Below are 20,542 nucleotides of genomic sequence, written 5' to 3'. Positions count from 1 at the left end.
TAGAGACCATCCTGGCTAACACAGTGAAACCCTGTCTCTACTAAAAATAGAAAAAATTAGCTGGGCATGGTGGCACATACCTGTAGTCGCAGCTACTCAGGAGGCTTAGGCAGTAGAATGGCTTGAATCCGGGAGGCAGAGGTTGCAGTGAGCACCACTGCACTCCAGCCTGGGCGACAGAGCAACACTCCGTCTCAAAAAAAAAAAAAAAAAAAAAAAAAAAAAAAAAAGAGTCTGTTGGATGTTTATTGGAAAGCTTTCCCTCCCTATAAGAGAGAGGTACTGGGTCAAGTAGCTGTTCTTGCTGTCTTTTGGCTTTGGTAGTGCTGGGTTAAGGATATGATACGTGGAGGTATGGCAGCCATTTTGCAACTATGAGGCAATAAACACAAGTATGAAAAAGCCAACATGCTGAGTAGGATGGGAGGGGAAAAATGAAATAGATGTTGCTGAGTCACTGAATCAACTGCTGACTTATTGACTTATTAATAAACAATAAAGGCAAGGTGTGGTGGCTCACACCTGTAATCCCAGCTCTTTGGGAGGCTGAGGCAGGTGCATCACTTGAAGTCAGGAGTTTGAGACCAGCCTGGCCAACATGGTGAAACTTTGTCTCTACTAAAAATACAGACATTAGCTGGGCATGGTGGCACGCACCTGTAATCCCAGCTACTCAGGAGGCTGAGGCAGGAGAATTGCTTGAATCTAGGAGGTGAAGTTGCAGTGTGCCCAGATCATGCTGCTGCACTCCATCCTGGGCAACATGGCAAGACTCTGTCCCAAAACAAACAGTAAATGCCATGGTGCTTTAAGCCAACATTTAGATGTTTTAACTTGCTTGCAGCTGAATATTTCCTGAGTGGTTTATCGGATAAGTGTAGCTGTGGCAAATTTTATTTTCCAAAAATGGCTCCAATAATATTTCTGGTTCCCCAAGCTCTTCCAGACCCTTGCCACTGCCTTATGAGGAGATGGAGTCTACGTCTCTTCTCCTTGAAACTGGGTGGACCTTTGTGGCTCCCCTCCACTGTGGTAATGACATTAAGTATCTTCCACTAAAAGGCACTACAGCATCCACTTGGCTCTCCCTTGGGAACATGCTTTAGAACTCAGGCTTTATTTTGTGACGAAGTTCAAGAAAAGTGGAGATGCCCCCAGCCTTCAGACCCAGTGAGCTTCCAGCCAACAGCTAGCACCAACCTGTCAGCTGTGTGAGATGCCTTTTGGACATGGCTGATCCTGATTGACACCATAAGCAGAGATGAGCCTTCCTGCTGAGCCATGCTCAAATTGTAGATTTCTGAGAAGAGAAAAAGACTGTTGTTCTATGTCTATAAACTTTGGGGTGGTTTCTTAGACAGCAGTCAATACCTGGAAATCCCTTCCTGCAATGCTTCCTATAAATGCCAGGACTGATAAAAACAGTACTGAAATAATTTGAAGGAGGGACAGATGAGAGGGTCAGGGGAGGGACAAGGGAACAGAGAAGTCTTCTGGGAAGAGGTGTCTTTTTTTTGTAAAATAGCTTTATTGAGATATAACTCACATATGTTCACCCATTGAAAGTGTACAATTCAATGCCTTTTAGTATATTCAGAGTTGTATAACCATTACCACAACCAATTTTAGAACATTTTCATCACCCCAAAATGAAATCTCACACCTTTTAATCGTCCCCTCCAATTCACCTATGCTCCTTTCCCCCAGGGCCTTAGACAACCACGAATCCACCACAGGCTCTATAGATTTGCCTATTCTGAATATCTCCAAACCTGCCAAAGCTATGCCATTAAAAGGCACTACAGCAAAGAGCATCATGCAACTTGTATCACACTGGGGGCCTGGCAGAGAAGTGGTGGTGGTGGCATCGGGCAGGGCCTGATCCATGGGGTCCAGGGTGACCATGTGGGTCACGCAAATGGCATTACACAATATGCCATGCCTGGCTAAGGTTTTTGTAGGAAAGGGGTTTCACCATGTTGCCCAGGCTGGTCTTGAACTCCTGGGTTCAAGCAATCCTTCTGCCTTGGCCTCCAAAAGTGCTGGGATTACAGGTGCAAGCCATCACGCCTAGTCCCTTGAATACTGTTCTGCAATCATCCCCCAGTTTCCACCAGGTATTGGTTCCAGGATCTATTAGGATACTAAAATCTGAGTATATTCATGTACTGTAGTTGACCCTGCAGAACCCCTGGAAATGAAAAGTCAGCCCACCCTATACACAAGTTTCACATCCTATACTGTATTTTCCAACCATGTTTCACTGTGGATGTGGAACCTTCTGATAGAGAGGGCTGACTGTATTTATTGAAAAAATAAAAAACAACAAACAAGGGTTGTGTTAGTGGACCCATGCAGTTCAACCCTTGTTTTTTCATAGGTCAACTGTATATCCAGAGCTTATAGGAAAATACCTCTCCCAGTAACCCTGCTCACCATTTCTCTCTTAAGCTATTATTATGATTGGCCACAGTTTGCTATTTAAATTTAAATTTAAACTTAAATAAAAATTTGGCCTTTCAGTTATGCTAGCCACATTTAAAGTGCTCAGTAGCCATATGTGGCTAATGGTTACTATTTCGTACAGCACATATTTAGAACATTCCCATCATTTCAGTAATTTTCACTGGGAACATTCTGTGGAAAAACGGGGCCATCAGGCCGGGCGCGGTGGCTCAAGCCTGTAATCCCAGCACTTTGGGAGGCTGAGGTGGGAGGACTGCTGGAGCCCAGGAGTTTGAGACCAGCCTGGGTAATAATAGGGAGATCCTATTTCTACAAAACACCAAAAACAAAACAACAATTTTGCTGTTGTGGAGTCAAGACAGTCCTGGGTTAAAACCTTTGCTCTCCTTAGCTGTGGAAACCGTGGGTCTCAGCTTTCTTATCTATTAACGGTAGCTACTTCTTCATAGGGCTGTTTTGAGGATTAAGTGAAAGTCCAAGATTGTGTCTGGCACACAGTAGCTTCTCAGTAAATGTTTTCCTTCTATGTCAGGGAATGGCTCCTTTATCCCGTTTTGGGTGCATGGGATGCCATACCTGGGTGGCCCTGAAAGGTAGGTGCTCAGGTGTTATGTTCTGTAGATGGCATATCCTTGGGAAAAGCAAGGCAATTAAAAACAGCGAGAGATTGCTCTGGTTAAGTTTTCTCCTATAACTTTCCCCCATGGGTCAGCTGGGTAGAATCTGCCATTTTCCTAATACTCACTGACGGTAGAGGCATTTGGAAGTACAATAGCTGAAGCAGGAGCTGAGTGGAGAGAAAGGTCTGTCTCTCAGGCCCAACAAGAGGTTACACATCCATGGCTGTCCAGTTTGCTGGTGCAGGCCCTGAGATCAGACCAACCTGGATTTAAATCCCCAAACCTATACTCTAAGCTATGTGACCTTGGGCTAGATACTTCACCTCTCTGGCCTTATGAAATAGGAATAATAATACCGTCTAGGTTGTTAGGAGTATTAAATGAGGTAAAGCACTGAAAACGTGTAGGCAGTGTGTTAAATCATTAAATAAAAATGGGAATGAATTTATAGGCTTGACATGGGGGATTAAATAATCTATGAAGACAAGTACATGGCAAACGCTTAATTAATGTTGCTTATTTTTATGTCTGCAAACTGACATAAAGGAGAGGCCTTTAAGAAAGACAGTGGGGCAATTTGCGCGTTGATGCTTTGTAACATCCTAGGAGAAACTGTGCAGCGTACCCGCTGGAACCAGAATTCAACCAGGTAAAGGGCAGAAAACCACAAATACCTCCAGGCGTTCCTGGGGCAGCGCAGCCTCACCAAAATCATGCAAAACTTCGTTTGCTAAGAATCGTCAGTTCTTCTAAAGGAGGCGCTTTACGCATCTCAGTTTGTGAAATGGGGCCCAGGACCCAGCTAGAGGTGCGTTCTCGGCCTGAGGACCGAGTATTTTGTGAGCTCCAGTATCGCAGGGGGACAGCCCCGCTGACACCCTAGAGACTAGCGGGCACTGCCTTGACGCGCCTTCACCACTTGGCGGTTCCGGGTTCGCGCTTCACCGCGCCACACGACTCACGCCCGAACCACGTGATCAGGGCCGTGGCTCCGCCCCGCTCCCGCGCCGCGCTCCGTTTCCGGTAGGGGCGGAAAGCGGAAGTGTGGGAGGGTTTGCGGGGCGGGCTCAGGGAGGTCCGCGGGGAGGATGGAGCAGTGAGCGGGTCTGGGCGGCTGCCGGCAGCGCCATGGAGACGGTACAGCTGAGGAACCCGCCGCGCCGGTGAGGGGCCACTGGCTAAGAGGACGGGCATGGGGGCAGGGCAAGAAAAGGCGGGAACTGACTAAGGGGAGACACCTGTGTGGGAGTCCCCGGAGCGAAGCAACCCAGCTGATGGGGCACCTGCTGAGTGAGGGGGTTGGGGGGACGTCTGGTGGGTGAGGGTCCGGCTGAGGGGAGCATCTGCTAAGGGAGTTAGACTTGGGACCGGTTACAGGGAGCACTCGCCGTGGGGAGACTCTGCTGAGGAACGTGGGGACAAGTTAGGGAGAGTACCTGCTGAGGCTGGGCCACTCGGGGGAACGCTCTCCAAGCAGAAACTCACGGAGGTAGGGGCGAATGCTGAAGCAGGGTGAGAATTTGTGAGGGATCTCTTTAAGTGGGTGGATCGAGACCTGGCCAAGAGGAAGGCCGGGTGGACTTTCAAGGGTCCCAAGTCCCACTTGAGGGGTGCGGTGGTGGGGATCTGTGGAGCGGAAAAGCTTTGCGCCTAAGGCTGAAGGCATGCGAAGAAAGGTTGAGGGTCTAGCAAGGGAGGGGATGGTGGAGAGTAGCATTTCAGAGGATGCTGTTGGTGGTGTCCCCACTGTAGGATGGCATCTTTTATTACTGATGTTCAGAGTGTCTTCCTAATGGTCTTCACATCCTCCTCAGCTCTTCAGAACCTGACATTGGGAGGTAGGTAAGGATATAAGAGGATATTTTCGAGATGGGGAGACCGAGGTCCAGAGCTGTTGGGAAACGTGTTTCCTTCTTTACTCCGAGTCACTGAACCCTGCCAGACTGTGCCCTTTTCAGGCCTCAGTTGTTTTGTGAATATCAGTACCAGATCCTAGTGGTACCTGGAATTGCTTTAGGTCAAGATCAGAATGGTGGCTGATCCTAGAAAATCTCATCTCCTGAATTTCCCTTGTGGACATCCCGGGTCTTTTGCCAGTCTGCCACATCTGGAGAAAAGTAGGGACTAGAGACCGAAGAAGTCATGCTTCTCTGAGGTGCAGTGTGGTTACTTCTATTTTACAGAGACGTCTGACTTCCTGCAGCAGAATGAGCTCTAAAGAAGGAAGTGTTCAGGGTGTGGAAGTGCAGGGCAACCAAGAGGTGAATAGAAGGGATTGACTGCCTGGACAGCACTCTTAGGGATTGTTTGAGCTTGGGGGTGTTTGAGGTGCACAAACATTGCAGAAGGCAAATAGGTGGTTGGGATGGGCTTTGGATTCACCCTAGTGTAGTGTGCTGAGACTGTAATTGTAATGATTATTACACTCATATTGCACTTAGCGGGTGCCAGGCACTGTTCTAAGTGCTTTCCATGTCTCCTGCTGAAGCATATGAAATTGCTGATATTTGACCATCTTTGAACCATAGAAACGGTAACTTCATATCATATGGTTCAGTTTATTGACTCATTTGAACCTCACAACAATCCTGGGTGGTAGATATCCCTATATGTCTGTTTTACAGATGATAAAACTGAGATACAGACAGAGTAGTGATTTGCTGGGAGAAGTCATAGCAAGAGGCAGAGCTAGGATTTTAATATCCGTGGGGTCTGGTCCAAAGTCCATTTTTTTTTTTTTTTTTTGAGACGGAGTCTCACTCTGTCACCCAGTGTGGAGTGCAGTGGCGCAATCTCGGCTCACTGCTGTCTCCGCCTTCTGAGGTTCAAGCGATTTTCCTGCCTCAGCCTCCTGAGTAACTGGGACCACAGGTGCGTGCCACCACGCCTGGCTAGTTTTCTGTATTTTTAGTAGAGACAGGGTTTCACCGTGTTAGCCGGGATGGTCTTGATCTTCTGACCTTGTGATCCACCCACCTCGGCCTCCCAAAGTGCTGGGGTTACAGGCGTGAGCCACCGCACCCGGCCATGCTCTTAACTGCCTCACTCTGATGCCTCTCTGAAAGTACCCGTGTTTCACAGGTCTCTGTGTATGTTAGCAGATATTTGCTATAGTACCACAGTGATCCAAATATAAATGCACACTAGTTATGTTTCTTTCTGAACTACGTTCGTTCGTTCTTCTTGGTTTCTTTCTCTGAGGCCTTGATTTAATTGAAAAGAGGATTAGGAATCTGAGTTTTGTTTCTCTCTTTGCCTTGTGTTACATAATCTTGGGCAGAGGATTAAAGTTTCTTGGCATGCTCATTCCTGTACCTTTTGGATTTTAAAAAATTTATATGAAGTACAAGAGAAGAGCATTGCAAGTCGGGGTTCTTAAGTGGCTGGTGATTACCTGCTCATTGTAACTAGTAGACTGCCTAATTTGAAGCAGATCAATTTTATTATCATTTACATCAGTTTATTAGGACATGACAAAGTATATGGAGTGGGTGGTTTAGACAACATAAATTTGTTTTCTCACCGTTCTGAAGGCTAGAGATCTGAAATCAAGGCATTGTCAGAGTTGTTTCTTTTGAGGCCTTTGCTTGGCTCGTAGATAGCCATCTCCCTGTGTCTCCATGTTCTTCCCTCTATACCTGTCTGTGTCCTAATCTCCTCTTATGAGGACACCAGTCATATTGGATTAAGTCATGCCCATATGACCTCATTTTATCTTAATTACTTCTTTAAAAACCTTGTCTCCAAATACAGTCACATTCTGAGATGGTGGGTGTTAGGACTTCAACATATGAATTGGGGTAAGCTGGGGACACAGTTTTATTATTAAAAATTTTGTCCATTTATCATGTATATTTGTTGTAATCCTTATCAAACTCTGTGTGGAAAAAGAAATAGTTATACATAAAATGAACTTTATGGGAGTTCTGAAATGGGAGAAAGCTTTGAGAATTAGTCAAACCTGTAAGTGACTACTTCATAGACACCATTATTTGTGTTTGGAAAGATACAAGTGTCTTTTCAGAAATTCAGATGGCATGTGTTGCCAACAACCCCAGTGCAGGAAATGCCCTTTGTGTTCATGAGTTTGACATTTGTGTGTGTGTGATTAAGTGAGTGATGACAGATTGGTGTCTCATATAAGAGTTAATAATTTAAAAAAATGATATAGTGGAAGGTGTAGAGTGCATTCCTAGGATGCTGGCCATCCACATGGCCATCTGACTTAGGAGAGAAGCATCCACTAGTATTTGGTCCATGGATGCTCTGTTGACCAGGCTTGTTCATTTATGAGCAAGTGCTGAAACTGTCGGGAACCTGGGGAAGTCCCAGATAAGAGAACCGCATTAGAGTTAGGCTGTTTTGGTAATAGTGTTCTGTGAAGAATCCTGGTATAAAATATTATTATGAATCACTTATCAAAATATTTTTTATAGAAATGTTGATAATTCAGTAATACTTTTTAGGTGAAATTCTGTTTTATTGTGATAATTCACAAAGATTGCTGATGAAATTCGTGATTCCCGTCATTACATTTGTGAATCTATTTTGCAAATATATTTTGACCACTTCTTGGTTAATAGTGCCTTAAGTTCAAGTTGTTTTTAATAGCCCCAGATCAAAAACAAACAAAAAACCACGTAGGTTGTTTCAAAGAAGTATCTGAGCAGTCCTATAAAGTTTGTCTGTCAAAGTATTATCAGAAGCTTGCAGCTGTCTCTCTCAAGGCAGTGTCAATTTCCTTTGTTATGCTGTGGTCCCTGAAGTAGTTGCAATAGTGACTTTTGCATTTTGTAAACCACAGAGAGTCAACACTTCAAAGAAACATATTTGATCTTCCTTTGTATAAGCTGTTTATACAACTTTGATTATACTTGAGAAATGAGGTATTGTCCAATGTTTATACAATCACAAGTCAGGACTTTACCAGAAAAACCCTGGCATATGAGATGTTCGTTCTGACTTGAGTTTATAGAAGTTTCAGTTCTGAAGTTTAAGAGGAGTTTCACTTCATCCCTTTTCATTTTGAAGGTAGGCGTTTTTGTGATGTCATTGGTATCTGATTTTTAGGACCTTTTGGTTTTCAAAGGTCACTGTGATCATTTTGTTTTGTTGATACTAAGTTAAGGCAGTTTTGACTTGGAGCAGTTCTCCATTTTTCTAGTACATAGTCCTTGATATTCATAAACTTCTGTAAGATTGTCCTTTTGAGATCAGTGTTTATTGGTAGATACACTTGATGTGGTCAGGGTTTTTGTTGGTTTGTTTTATTTTTTGTCTTCTGATTTTAATCTGTTTTATTTAGGAAGGTACACATTTTTGTGTGTGTGTGTGTGTATGTATGTGTATTTAAGTCTTTTCTTGTAATAACTGATATTATCCAGCTAGTCTAAACCTTTTTTTTTTCTACAAAGAAGTCTCCAGTGTGACTACTTCCATATTTCACCATTTCCTCAGCTCTCTATTCTTTGTTGTTCTTTGTAGTTTCAGGAAGCCATTGTGTAGACTACACACACACACACATACATATTCCTTGGCAAGTTCCTTCTTTAAGCTCATTAGTAATTTTTAGAGATCTCAGAGTTTTAAAGAAGTGTTAATTTACAACCTCACGTGTGTGTTATGATTGTCTAGCATAGTCAGAGGAATCTGAATTATCTGGAAATTGTGAGCAGCCAAGTACCTTTGAATTTTGGAACTAGTCAAAGGTATGTGTCTACTCATGGGAAGGTCTTTGTGAGTCTATCTGAAACTCTCAGCTGCCTAGTGATTTTTCACTTTTGATCATGTCTAAACGTACACTTTGCACTTTCTGTTTCTGTGATACCTATAGAATTTATGTGTTTTGACAAACTTACAAAAAACTTGCTAATGGAAGAGCAAAGGTTTCCTATGTCTTCCTTAGTCTGTAGTCCAGTTCATAGTTATGTTTCAATTCATAATTACCTTACATTAAACACCTTTTCTGAAGAGATAATTATATAATTTTAATTCATGAAATCTCAAGATTTAAATAGATTTTGAAGGATACATCGAATGCTTGAATCTACAGCATTTCAGCCACATGACAATTTTTTTTGAGACCGTCTCTCTCTTTCACCCAGGCTGGAGTGTAGTGGCGCAATCTTGGCTCACTGCAACCTCTACCTCCCAGGTTCAAGCGATTCTTATGCCTCAGCGTTCTGAGTGGCTGGGATTATAGGCGTGTGTCACCATGCCCGGCTAATTTTTATATTTTTAGTAGAGACAGGGTTTCACCATATTGGCCAGGCTGGTCTTGAACTCCTGACCTCAAGTGGTCTGCCTTCCTTGGCCTCCCAAAGAGCTGGGATTACAGGAGTGAGCCACCATGCCTGGCCCACATGACAGTTTGTTTTCTATTTACATTTTCCAGCAAAGGGGACCTAGGGACCTCTTAAGGCAGTCCAAACCATTATGCAGGACAATTTTTATTATTATAAAATTCTTACACAACTTTTTTTTTTTTTTTTTGAGATGGAGTTTCACTCTTACTGCCCAGGCTGGAGTGCAATGATGCGATCTTGACTCACCGCAACCTCCATCTCCTGGGTTCAAGTGATTCTTCTGCCTCTGCCTCCCAACTAGCTGGGATTACAGGCATGAGCCACCACACCTGGCTAATTTTGTATTTTTAATAGAGACAGGGTTTCTCCATGTTGGTCAGGCTGGTCTCGAACTCTTGACCTCAGGTGATCTACCCGCCTTGGCCTCCCAAAGTGCTGGGATTACAGGCGTGAGCCACTGCGCCTGGCAATTGTTAGAAAATTCTTATACAACTTGAACTGAAGATTGACTCTTGGCATCCCTCCATGTGCTTGCTTATCAGAGTGACCCAGAACAAGTGTCATCTTTCCATAGGCCAGATGGGATGGTTCATGCCTATAATCCTAGTGGTTTGGGAGGCTGAGGTGAGAAAATTGCTTGACTCCAGGAGTTTGAGACCAGTGTAGGCATAATAGTGAGACTCCATTTCTCCAAAAAAGAAAAAAAATTAGCCAGGCGTAGTGGCAGGAGCCTGTAGTCCCAGCTACTTGGGAGGCTGAGGCAGGAGGATTGCTTGAGCCCAGGAATTTGTGGTTACGGTGAGCTATGCACCACTGCACCCCAGGCTGGACAACAGTGATACCCTGTTTCTTAAAAAAATCTTAACTAGTAAATACTGTATAGAGAAGTTCCTGGGATGCTAATTATAAAATAAATGATGTATTTTATGTTCTAGTTGCTAGCAAATAAAATGTATTTTGTGTTTATATTTCTTCATTCACAGGCAGCTGAAAAAGTTGGATGAAGATAGTTTAACCAAACAACCAGAAGAAGTATTTGATGTCTTAGAGAAACTTGGAGAAGGGTGAGTGTAAATAAACTGTGGGTAGGCCATTGGGTCCCAGTCATTTTCCTGCTTCAGAAGAAGCAGAAGGATATGAACCTTTCAGCATTGCTCTAGGTGGGTTGGAAGGTAAATTTACAACTTGTGATGTTCTTCGGTTTACTCCAATCACTATTATAGACAGATTTAGTGATTCCTGGTCTTTTTAACACGACGAATATCTATTGTTTTCTCTTTTGTAGAATCTGTGGTTTGTATGATTTTATCTACTGAACAGATAGCACTAATTAGATTATAATTCTATAAGAAATTTTAAAATTTGCTGTTCATAATTTCTGATTGGTTTGCAATAACTGTTTCAATGAAAATCAATGGAATTTAGTATTTTAATATTTGCACCTTTGTGAAATATAGTAAATCAAGCACTATCACCACCTTTGCAACTACTTAGGAGATCCACAATCCTGGGTTGGGAGCCAGTGGATTTCTTGAAACACAGATTTGTTAATGCGTTTATAAAATGCTGATGAAACGGTATTAGTAATGTGCAGTGACCATCATTGACTTTCATGATACAATAAAGTTTACATAATTTTTATACTTTCATATATCCTTTTAATCCAGTCCTGTGTATTTATTCCTTCCTCTGTAATGACCAGGAAATTAAAATGTTAAGGACATAATTTCTTAAGTTTTTCTTGTTGATTTTTGATTAGGTGATACAATCATATGATTCAAAATTTAAAAAAATATTAAAATGCATACAATTAAAAAAAAAACAAAACTGCCTCCTACCTCTCTCTGTCTCTCAGCCACCCAGAATCTCCGAGGGTAGCGGCTTCTTGTGTGTCTTTCAGAGACAGGTTATGCGTGTGCGTCTCTGTATTTTTAATCCCTTGGGAGTATTTCTGGTTCAAGGGAAGACCTGACATACTTGTAAAAACAACTACCGACTGAAGACTGTATGCTCTTTAAAATCATTTCCTTTATGTCATTAGATTATTTTTTGGGTTTAGTATTTTTTATGTTAGGAGACAGATTTACAACGTTAAACCCAATCCTGGATTACATGAAATGGTTTTTCATGATTTACCTCCTTGTAAAAAACATTAGTCATCGTCTTTTTGTAAGTTGGAAAAATACTCTTTGGAATCCAGCAAGAAATCAAGCAGAGAAGGGAAGTAAAAGATGACACACCAGCTGTGCTGTGAAAAGACAAGTCCAAGATGAATCTGAAGACTGCCAGTTGACTGGCATCATTAAAGGTATGGGGAAATGACAGTCCCTCTACATCTGTTGCCTGCCATTTTCAGCTTCAGCTTCCCATCCTTGCTGTTTTCCCTAAGGCAGCGAGGCCATGACCTTTAATCTAACAATGCTCATAAGTTATACTTAAAATAAGGTCAAAACTGATAGGCATAATTGACTCTGCAACTAACTTATTTCTCTCATTTCTAATGCAATTTGCTCTTATTACTATAATGTGAGGCAGACCTGGGTTAAAATCCTTGCTCTACTGTTTATTGGTCATAATAGACAAGTGGGCTTGAGCAAATTGCTTACTATTTTGGAGGCTCACCATCCTCATCTGTAAAGTTGGGATAATAATATATCGATTCATAGAGTTATGTTATTACCTGAGGTAATTAGGGTAAAGTATAGTGCTTGTCACAATAATAAATGTTCAGTAAGTGGCAACTATTGCTATTCTATTTTAAATGTATCAACTGAAGCATTTTTGAGATCTCATCATGTCAAGTCTTAAAGTATTTTTAGGTGTTCTTATAGGTAGCTCTGTTTGAGCTGTTTGAGTTTGTGGAATGTTAAAGGAAGACTATAGACAGAGAATATATCAGGAATATAATGTAAACAAAAATAAGCTAATTATGATTTTTTAAATTGTATTTTATTTATTTGTTTATTTATTTATTTTTGTAGAGATGGGGTCTCAATATGTTGCCCAGGCTGGTCTCGAACTCTTGATCTTAAGTGATCCTCCTGCCTCAGCCTCCCAAAATGCTAGGATTACAGACGTGAGCCATTGCACCTGGACAAATTGCATTTTAGATCTGTGGATGTCTTCTGCAAGGAATGTGGAAATTTCCCTATGAAGATATCACCAGGGAGAAAACAAAGCTTCAGATCTTTCTTCCTATACTATCACCTTATTGTTCTTCTAAATAACAACAGATTTCTGGTATTTCTTGGATTTCTGTTATTCTGACTGAATGAACCTAAGAAAGCCTCATTTAACTAGGAATATTTTGAAGGAAGACCTTCACTGTACTTTTTTTCCAAACATGTGATGCAATGCTTTTTGTTGTTGTTGTTGTTGTTGTTTTTTGAGATGAAGTCTTGCTCTGTCACCAGGCTGGAGTGCAATGTCACAATCTTGGCTCACTGCAACCTCTGCCTCCCAGATTCAAGCAATTTCCCTGCCTCAGCCTCCTGAGTAGCTGGGACTACAGGCACACGCCACCACACCCGGCTAATTTTTTGTATTTTAGTAGAGACGGGGTTTCACCCTGTTGGCCAGGATGGTCTTGATTTCCTGATCTCGTGATCTGCCCGCCTCAGCCTCCCAAAGTGCTGGAATTACAGATGTGATTGGCACCTGGCCAATGCTATTCTTAAATTGTTCTGGAGAATGAATGGTTTGTGAATCCTCACTGACTTGTATCTTGTGAAGTGAGCTCTGGCTAAAAAATCTGTTGGATTCTGGAAGCTGCAGTCATTCTGTGTTATGAGGGTCATATGGATCTGCGGCAGAGTAGAGCCAAAGCTCCAGACCAGGATGAGTGGAGAGCACTTGGGAAGTGTTTTCAAGTGGAGCCTAGCACCTTTTTTCTTCTGATTAAAGTTGTAGACATTGACTCATTTAAGTTTTTATCCTAGAATGATAACAAAAGCATCTTGCCCATGGTTTCATAAAAAATGAGTGCTATCGTTAAGACTTGTACCTGGTTAATTTGGCCTCAGATACTGTAGTATTTCCATTTTTCTACATAGATCCTTGCCTTGGATGGCTTATGTAAAACAGCTACTTCTCCATTCTCTGCTGTCAGTTGTAATTCATTGAATCATCTCATTTTGTTGTAGGGAATCAAGTTTTAAGGGACTTGCTTGTGAGTATGATTGCTGAAATCTTCTAACCCCTCCCCCCCTTCAGATTACTGTAAATGCAGTATATGGAATCGGAATCTTAATTTCATATGAGCTATCAGAGTTTTCCTTGCTATCAGGATGCATAGGGAGGTATGGAGAGTATTCTGGTCAAGATTACTGAGTGAGTGTATGCAGAGAACTTTCGTTCTAATACATAAGAATAATGAGTGAAAGTTATTTTAAATATAAAGATATATAGACAGCTATGGACAAGGGATAGGAAAGAAATCTAAATAATCAGTGGAGACTAAAGCATGCCTTATCCTTGTCAGGAGATTGCATTTGAGCTTCCTGCATGAAGATGGGGGCTGGAACTCGGCTCTTCATCTATGAACTAAAGCTGAAATAAATTTGCCTGACTACCACCAGAAAGTGTCATTTGCCTGTGGCCTGGGGAAAAAGTAGATGTACTGGTTCGATAATAGGAACTGAGCCTGGATTGTATTTAAGTATGGTATCTTGAAGGGCAAAAACCCCAAACTCTGAGTGTAAGACCTGGTTTAAGTTGTATATCCCAGACGACTGTACTGATAAAACCATGAAATCATCTGACAGTGAGTGTGGTATAGAGGAAAATCATTCAAGATAAAATGAAATCCATGCAAGGAAATCTGCCATGACATAATCAGCAGAATGGGAGAATTCACACTGAAGAAAAAGAAATAATGGAGCAATCTCAAAAAGGATTTATTATGATTACAATTTTCAAAAAGATCAAGGAGGAGATAACATTTTTAAAGAGCATCAGATTATTAACATGATTATTAACACATTTGCCCAAAGGCAGATAAAAAGTTGGGAATCTGGACAATGAAAACTGCAACAATTGAAGTTTTAAAAGCCCAATAAATTGAATAAACAGTAAACTAGACAAACTGAAAGGAGAATTTGTGAATTGAAAGATAGAAATGAGACTCATCACAACATGCAGAACGGAGAAATACAGTGTTGGAAACCAGGAAGACAACATAGATTGAGGAGGTCTGATACAGTTTCGGTAGGAATTCTAGAAGAAGATTCTAGAAGTGATAGAGGAAGTAATAAAAGAATAATGCTGAGAATTTTTCGCTCTTGAGGAAAGACACGAGCCCTCAGATTGAAGAAGCTTATGAAGTGCCAGATCAACTCCTAGTTATATTACAGAACAATAGTAGACTGTTAAGGACAAAGGAAACCTTAAAAGCTATGGGGAGATTACCCATGGAAAATGATAATCTGATGGAAGCAGACTTCTCAGCCACAATTGATGTTGGAACACTGCAACAACAGTGCTGTGGGAAAGCTGTTGTCAATCTGGTATCCAACCAAACTATCATTCTAGAGTGCAGGTGAAATAAATACAGTTTCAGACATACAGGAGCTAATTTATCAAGAATGCCTTTGGATGGAAGTAACAATACCCAACAAACAGTGGCTAAGCAATAAAGACGTTAAGAACTAAATAATACATCTGTGAGTGTGAGATTCGAGAAGCGGTTAATTGGCTTGACAATGGTTTGACATCTGGGTATTTCTCATAGTCTCAAATGGCTACATTAGTTTTAAGCATCATCCCTCACATTGCAGTAACCAAAGTAAGAAGGGAAGTGGCAGGTGGAAATTGGGCCTTCTTGTGTGCTTGTTTCCTACCAGGGAAGAAAGTCTTTCCCAGAAACCCTTCAGCAGAATTTTCTTCAAGTTTCAGTGGCCAGAACTGGGTGACATGTTTGCCACTAGTTCAGTCACTGGCAGAAGGGAATAGGAATTCTGTGAGTGGCTTGGACTACCATGGTATATCTCCTGGGATCAAGCACATCACTGTAACAAATTAGGTTATTTTAGCAAGGAAGAAGGGACAGTGGTTGAGTCGTTCACACATGCTCAACAGTTGGCTGTCTCTGGCAAAAATTATTTGGTGTCATATTTAAGGACAATTATGCTAGTTTTGCAAGTATGAAAGCTTCTAATGGAATGGAAATTTTTTTATGTGCTCTGCATAGACTTAAAAAGTTTTATGTTACTTTCACATTGAAACAGTTCATGAGCATCTATTTGGCAGTTAGAGTATTCTACTTTGACATAGTAGGTGGCACTGTTATTTTAATTTTTTTTTTTTTTCACCAAGACAGTGTGAAGATACAGGTGTGTTGGGAAATATGAAAGACAGTTTACTCAGTATTATTTCACTGACAGCTGCCCAGGATTCCAATGAAAATGTTATCTGTATAAAATGATAATGGTATCTCATTTGACCATCACAAATGAGATACTATCACATCTTGTAAGGTAGTTTGTATTATTGTCATTTTACAAATGAGAAAATTCAGGTACGGCAAAGTTAACAAGGTGTTTGTGAATGATAGCTAAATGTAGTGTTGGTAGGACTCAAATCCATCATCTTTACTTTCAAAATCTATTGGCCTTGTAGCCTCCAAATTGACTAGATACATAAACTTTATTTTGATATTGAGCTGTTAAGGGAAGATGGAGTAGGAAGCAAAGAGTGTGTGTGCTGTGTTTACTTGATACTAACATTAAACAGGCTTAGATTTTAATTGGTTTCCATAATATTTTAAGTATTATTGTAAGTAAGAGGAGCAAGGACAGAAAGATCTTGTGGTACTAGAGTGAATGTAATAAAACAAAGACTGCCACTTCCATATCGTACCCCAGTATAGATGTGGAAAGAATGTAAGCTTTGTTTTCAGACACACCTGGGTCCAAATACTGGACTGAAAGCACAACTGGTTTCAAATCCTGGACTGAAAACTTATGTGACTTTGGGCAAATCATAGACTCCTTTGAACCTTTTTACATTTACCTGTAAAATAGGGATAATCATCTCATCTTCATTTTTTATAAGAATGAATTGAGATGGTATACTGTCTCTAGCAGATAGCAGGCGTGAAGTGCATGGCAGCTACTATATTACCATCCCATAATAATACATTCTTTACAGTTTTGAATGTGAAGCTTTCAAGATGCCATTTTCTTGTAGTTCTCTTGACAGTTTTTCCCCCAAAGTATTTCAGCTATCTTAGTTTTGCAAGTGTGTATATATTAGGCACTTAGGGATGTATGTTAGAACTATCAGTTGCTTATGTTTTACCACTTCTTATATCTTGGCTTGCTTTGACTTTATAAATGTTCTTCTTCTCCCAAATGTATAGGTCCTATGGCAGCGTATACAAAGCTATTCATAAAGAGACAGGTCAGATTGTTGCTATTAAGCAAGTTCCTGTGGAATCAGACCTGCAGGAGATAATCAAAGAAATCTCTATAATGCAGCAATGTGACAGGTAAAGGCCTGTGGGCTTCCTTTGGGGAGAATGTGGTTTTGAATTTGCTATGATTGTTTAGAGTTTGACACCTAGAGACACATTTACTTAGATATTTTGCAGAAGGGAGAATTCGATGGAATCACTGCATTTTCTTTTTGGAAAAAAATATGATGAAAATGGTTGTTTTTGTAGCCAAACTTCCATAATTTTTATGCATGGCATTTGTTTTTTTGTTTTTTTTCAGTTTTTTTTTTTTTTTGTTTCGAGACGAAGTCTCACTCTGTTGCCCAGGCTGGGGTGCAGTGGCGCAATCTCGGCTCACTACAACCTCCACCTCCCAGGATCAAGCGATGCTTGTGCCTTAGCCTCCCGAGTAGCTGGGACTACAGGCATGTGCCACTACGCCCAGCTAATTTTGTATTTTTGGTAGAGACAGAGTTTCACCATATTGGTCAGGCTGGTCTCAAACTCCTGGCCGTAAATGATCCGCCTGCCTTGGCCATATCCCAAAGTACTGGGGTTACAGGAGTGAGCTACCAGGCCTGGTTTTTTTCTTTTTTTCAGTGAGCCCTTTTAGACACTAGGAAGAAGAGGCAGAAGGTGGTGCTTGTTTTTTTTTTTTTTTTGTGATAATGATCTTTTTTACTTCCTATTGAGAAAACATTTCTGCAGAGATAGCTAAGAACAGATAATTCAAATGTTTTTTAGTTCTAGAAACCTTAGAATACCAGGTAAATCTATAAAAAAAGAGTAGTTATGTATATACTACTGTCTGTTCCTTCACATTAAAAAAAATTATTCCAGCTGAGAGTACTTAAGTATTTATTTTTGAGGAACTAAGATTTGTCAAATGTTGTAAGCAGGAAGTCAGACCAAAAGACGACCACAGAAAACCACGTGGTTTGCTCTGAAATTCCATGACAACACGGGTTGGTCACTGATAGAGCAGGCTTCCCCAGCACTATTTAGATTAGAGACAAACACAAAGTTAGGGGCAATGCCAGTTCTAGTTAGTTGAAGATGGGTGAGAAATTCTCTCAGTTGAAGCTGCATTCATTCTTCTGAAGGCTTTTTGGTCAGCAGATCAACTTAGTACCCCCTGTTTGCAAAACTTCTACATTAGGGTTTAGGTGGGGCTACCTACTAGAAAATTAGTCCAGAAGCCTTTCGGTCTCACAGACTTGGGAATGTAGTCCTTTCTTTTCTCTCTCCCTCCTTTTTTTTTTCCTTCTATTTTTGTGATTATTGTCTACTAGATAAAATCCCCATTTTTCTTGATTGGATTGACCAGATGAAGGTGGCAGTTTTCCATTTGCTCCTTTTTCAGATACATTTTGGAAGTTCTTTCCATTTGGCAAATTGGGACTTAGTCACTTTCGATAGACTGTGTAGGAGCTGTGTTCCAAACAGAGTATGGAAATGTCTTTAATTAAAGAAGAGATAAGAGTCTACCCTGTGCTAAGCACTGTAAGGAATACAGTGAAATACAGAGCAGAGCCCTTGTGCTCTGGGAGCTTATAGTCTAATTGGACAGGCTAAGTATATATATATATATACACACACACACACACACATATATATATATGTGTAGGGAGGAGAATCTAGCCAACAATGCAAGACTATAGAGAACATATGTCAGTAGTAAATACTTGATAGTAATGGCCTGCAGTATTTAACTCCCGTCAGTACTGTATTATAGGGAGAGTAAATGTGTTAATATTTACCTTAGTCACTTTTTTCATTAATATTTAGTGTGTGTGTGTGTGTGTGTATATGTTTTGCTGTCCTTGTGACTTTGTGTGTGTGTGTGTGTTTTGCTGTCCTTGTCACTGGCATGTTTCCCGAGGTTTGAAGAGGAAATTCTGAGTTCTGAGTTAATGAAGCCAATTTGGTTTTAGCATCAGTTGTTATGAAACTTTATTTGACCATGATAACCATCTAGCCAGTTAAAGCTGGCAGTTCTCAAAGAGCACATTATTTTATTTTAATAGGATATTTGATTTTTCTCTGAAATTTCTTGTTTGGTATCTCTCTTCCAGCTTGAGACCTAAAATTCCAGGTTTGATACTGAACATTTTTTCTTTATAATAGGTTGTAGTGTGTGTATGTTTTTATTACAAAGTACATATGACTTCTTAGAAGAATTCAAATGAAAAGAAAAGAAAATCACTTTTCCCTTTGGAGAAATCATCATTCTTTTTGTTTGTTTGTTTTTTTGAGATGGAGTCTCCTCACTGTCGCCCAGGCTGGAGTGCAGTGGCATGATCTCGACTCACTGCAAGCTCCGTCTCCTGGGTTCACACCATTCTCCTGCCTCAGCCTCCCAAGTAGCTGGGACTACAGGCCCCGCCACCATGCCTGGCTAATTTTTTGTATTTTTAGTAGAGACGGGGTTTCACTGTGTTAGCCAGGATGGTCTCCATCTCCTGACCTCGTGATCCGCCTGCCTTAGCCTCCCAAAGTGCTGGGATTACAGACGTGAGCCACCGCGCCTGCCCGAAATCATCATTCTTAAATACTCCTTGATACACATATTCTTCCAAATCTCTTTGGAGTTTTACAATAATTACTGTTTTGTAGCCTGCTTTTTTGTTTGTTTGTTTTTGTAAACACGATGTCTTCTCATATACTCCTCTATAACATTTTTCATGGATTCATGATATTTTATTATATGGCTATATCATTCTTTCTTTTTTTTGAGATGGAGTCTTGCTCTGTCGCCCAGGCTGGAGTGCGGTGGCACCATTTCGGCTCACTGCAAACTCCACCTCCCGGGTTCAAACAGTTTTCCTGCCTCAGCCTCCCCAGTAGCTGGGACAACAGGTGCACGCTGCCATGCCTGGCAAATTTTTTGTATTTTAGTAGAGACGGGGTTTCACCATCTTGCTCAGGCAATCCGCCGCCTCGGCCTCCCAAAGTGTTGGAATTACAGGCATGAGCCACTGCACCCGGCCCTGTATCATTAGTTCTTAAATAAATTCCCTAATGTTGGATGGACATTTAGATGTTATCTAAATTTCTACTTTTGTCAATAGTACTATGACGGTAACTGTTGCTTTTTGAACATTTATAATTCTTTTTTGAGGGTAAATTGTAGACATAGAAATGCTGGTTAAAGGAGCCACCGATTTTTTATACTTCTGTGATTTATTACCCTCCGGAAAAGCTATACCATTTTGCATTCTTATCAGGAGGTTGCCCATTTTGTCCTTAACTATGAATAATTGATCTTTCCAGATGAGGAATTAATTTTTCTATGCTTAATAGCATGAATTAAGAGATGTTTGAAGGCCATTTTATTAATTTGTATTTTCTCTCTCTAGCCCTCATGTAGTCAAATATTATGGCAGTTATTTTAAGAACACGGACTTATGGATCGTTATGGAGTACTGTGGGGCTGGTTCTGTATCTGATATCATTCGATTACGAAATAAAACGGTAGGTTTACCTTCTAGAACAATGCAGCTGAGCTAGTTTCTTATGCTATCTTTTTTCTGCCTCTTTTTCAGTACATTCTCCTACTAGAGAGACGACTGTCACATTTCCCCTTTTCCATGGTTCTCTTCCGTCTTTATTCTTTTATGTCTCCTAAGTGTGACGGCTTTTTATTTTTAAGAGACAAGAGTCCCCTGTCACCTGGGCTGGAGTGTAGTGGCACAGTCATAGCTCACTACAGTTATAGC

At 40.9% G+C, this 20,542-nt stretch overlaps 1 protein-coding gene across 4 annotated transcripts in view; it reads left to right on the top strand.

Moving 5' to 3' along the window:
• LOC105496420 (serine/threonine kinase 4) overlaps window positions 1–20,542 on the top strand; it is a 114,107-nt gene that overhangs the window by 2,415 nt on the left and 91,150 nt on the right. For 2 of the 4 annotated variants that reach the window (XM_011766822.3, XM_024797487.2), the window contains exons 1-4: window positions 4,139–4,249; window positions 10,375–10,455; window positions 16,749–16,877; window positions 20,183–20,297. In XM_011766822.3, the coding sequence (XP_011765124.1) occupies window positions 4,215–4,249; window positions 10,375–10,455; window positions 16,749–16,877; window positions 20,183–20,297 (360 nt within the window). In that variant the 5' untranslated portion in view covers window positions 4,139–4,214. Of the gene's footprint in view, window positions 1–4,138; window positions 4,250–10,374; window positions 10,456–10,480; window positions 11,700–16,748; window positions 16,878–20,182; window positions 20,298–20,542 lie in introns of those variants that run through there. The other 2 variants (XM_011766826.2, XM_011766825.3) reach the window with 2 other exon arrangements.

The sequence above is a fragment of the Macaca nemestrina genome, chromosome 15 (genome assembly GCF_043159975.1).
Source record: "Macaca nemestrina isolate mMacNem1 chromosome 15, mMacNem.hap1, whole genome shotgun sequence".
In the NCBI taxonomy this organism is placed as follows: Eukaryota; Metazoa; Chordata; class Mammalia; order Primates; family Cercopithecidae; genus Macaca; species Macaca nemestrina.
The sequence above is the reverse complement of the archived record's forward strand: the minus strand, read 5'-3'. Positions and strand labels throughout refer to the sequence as shown.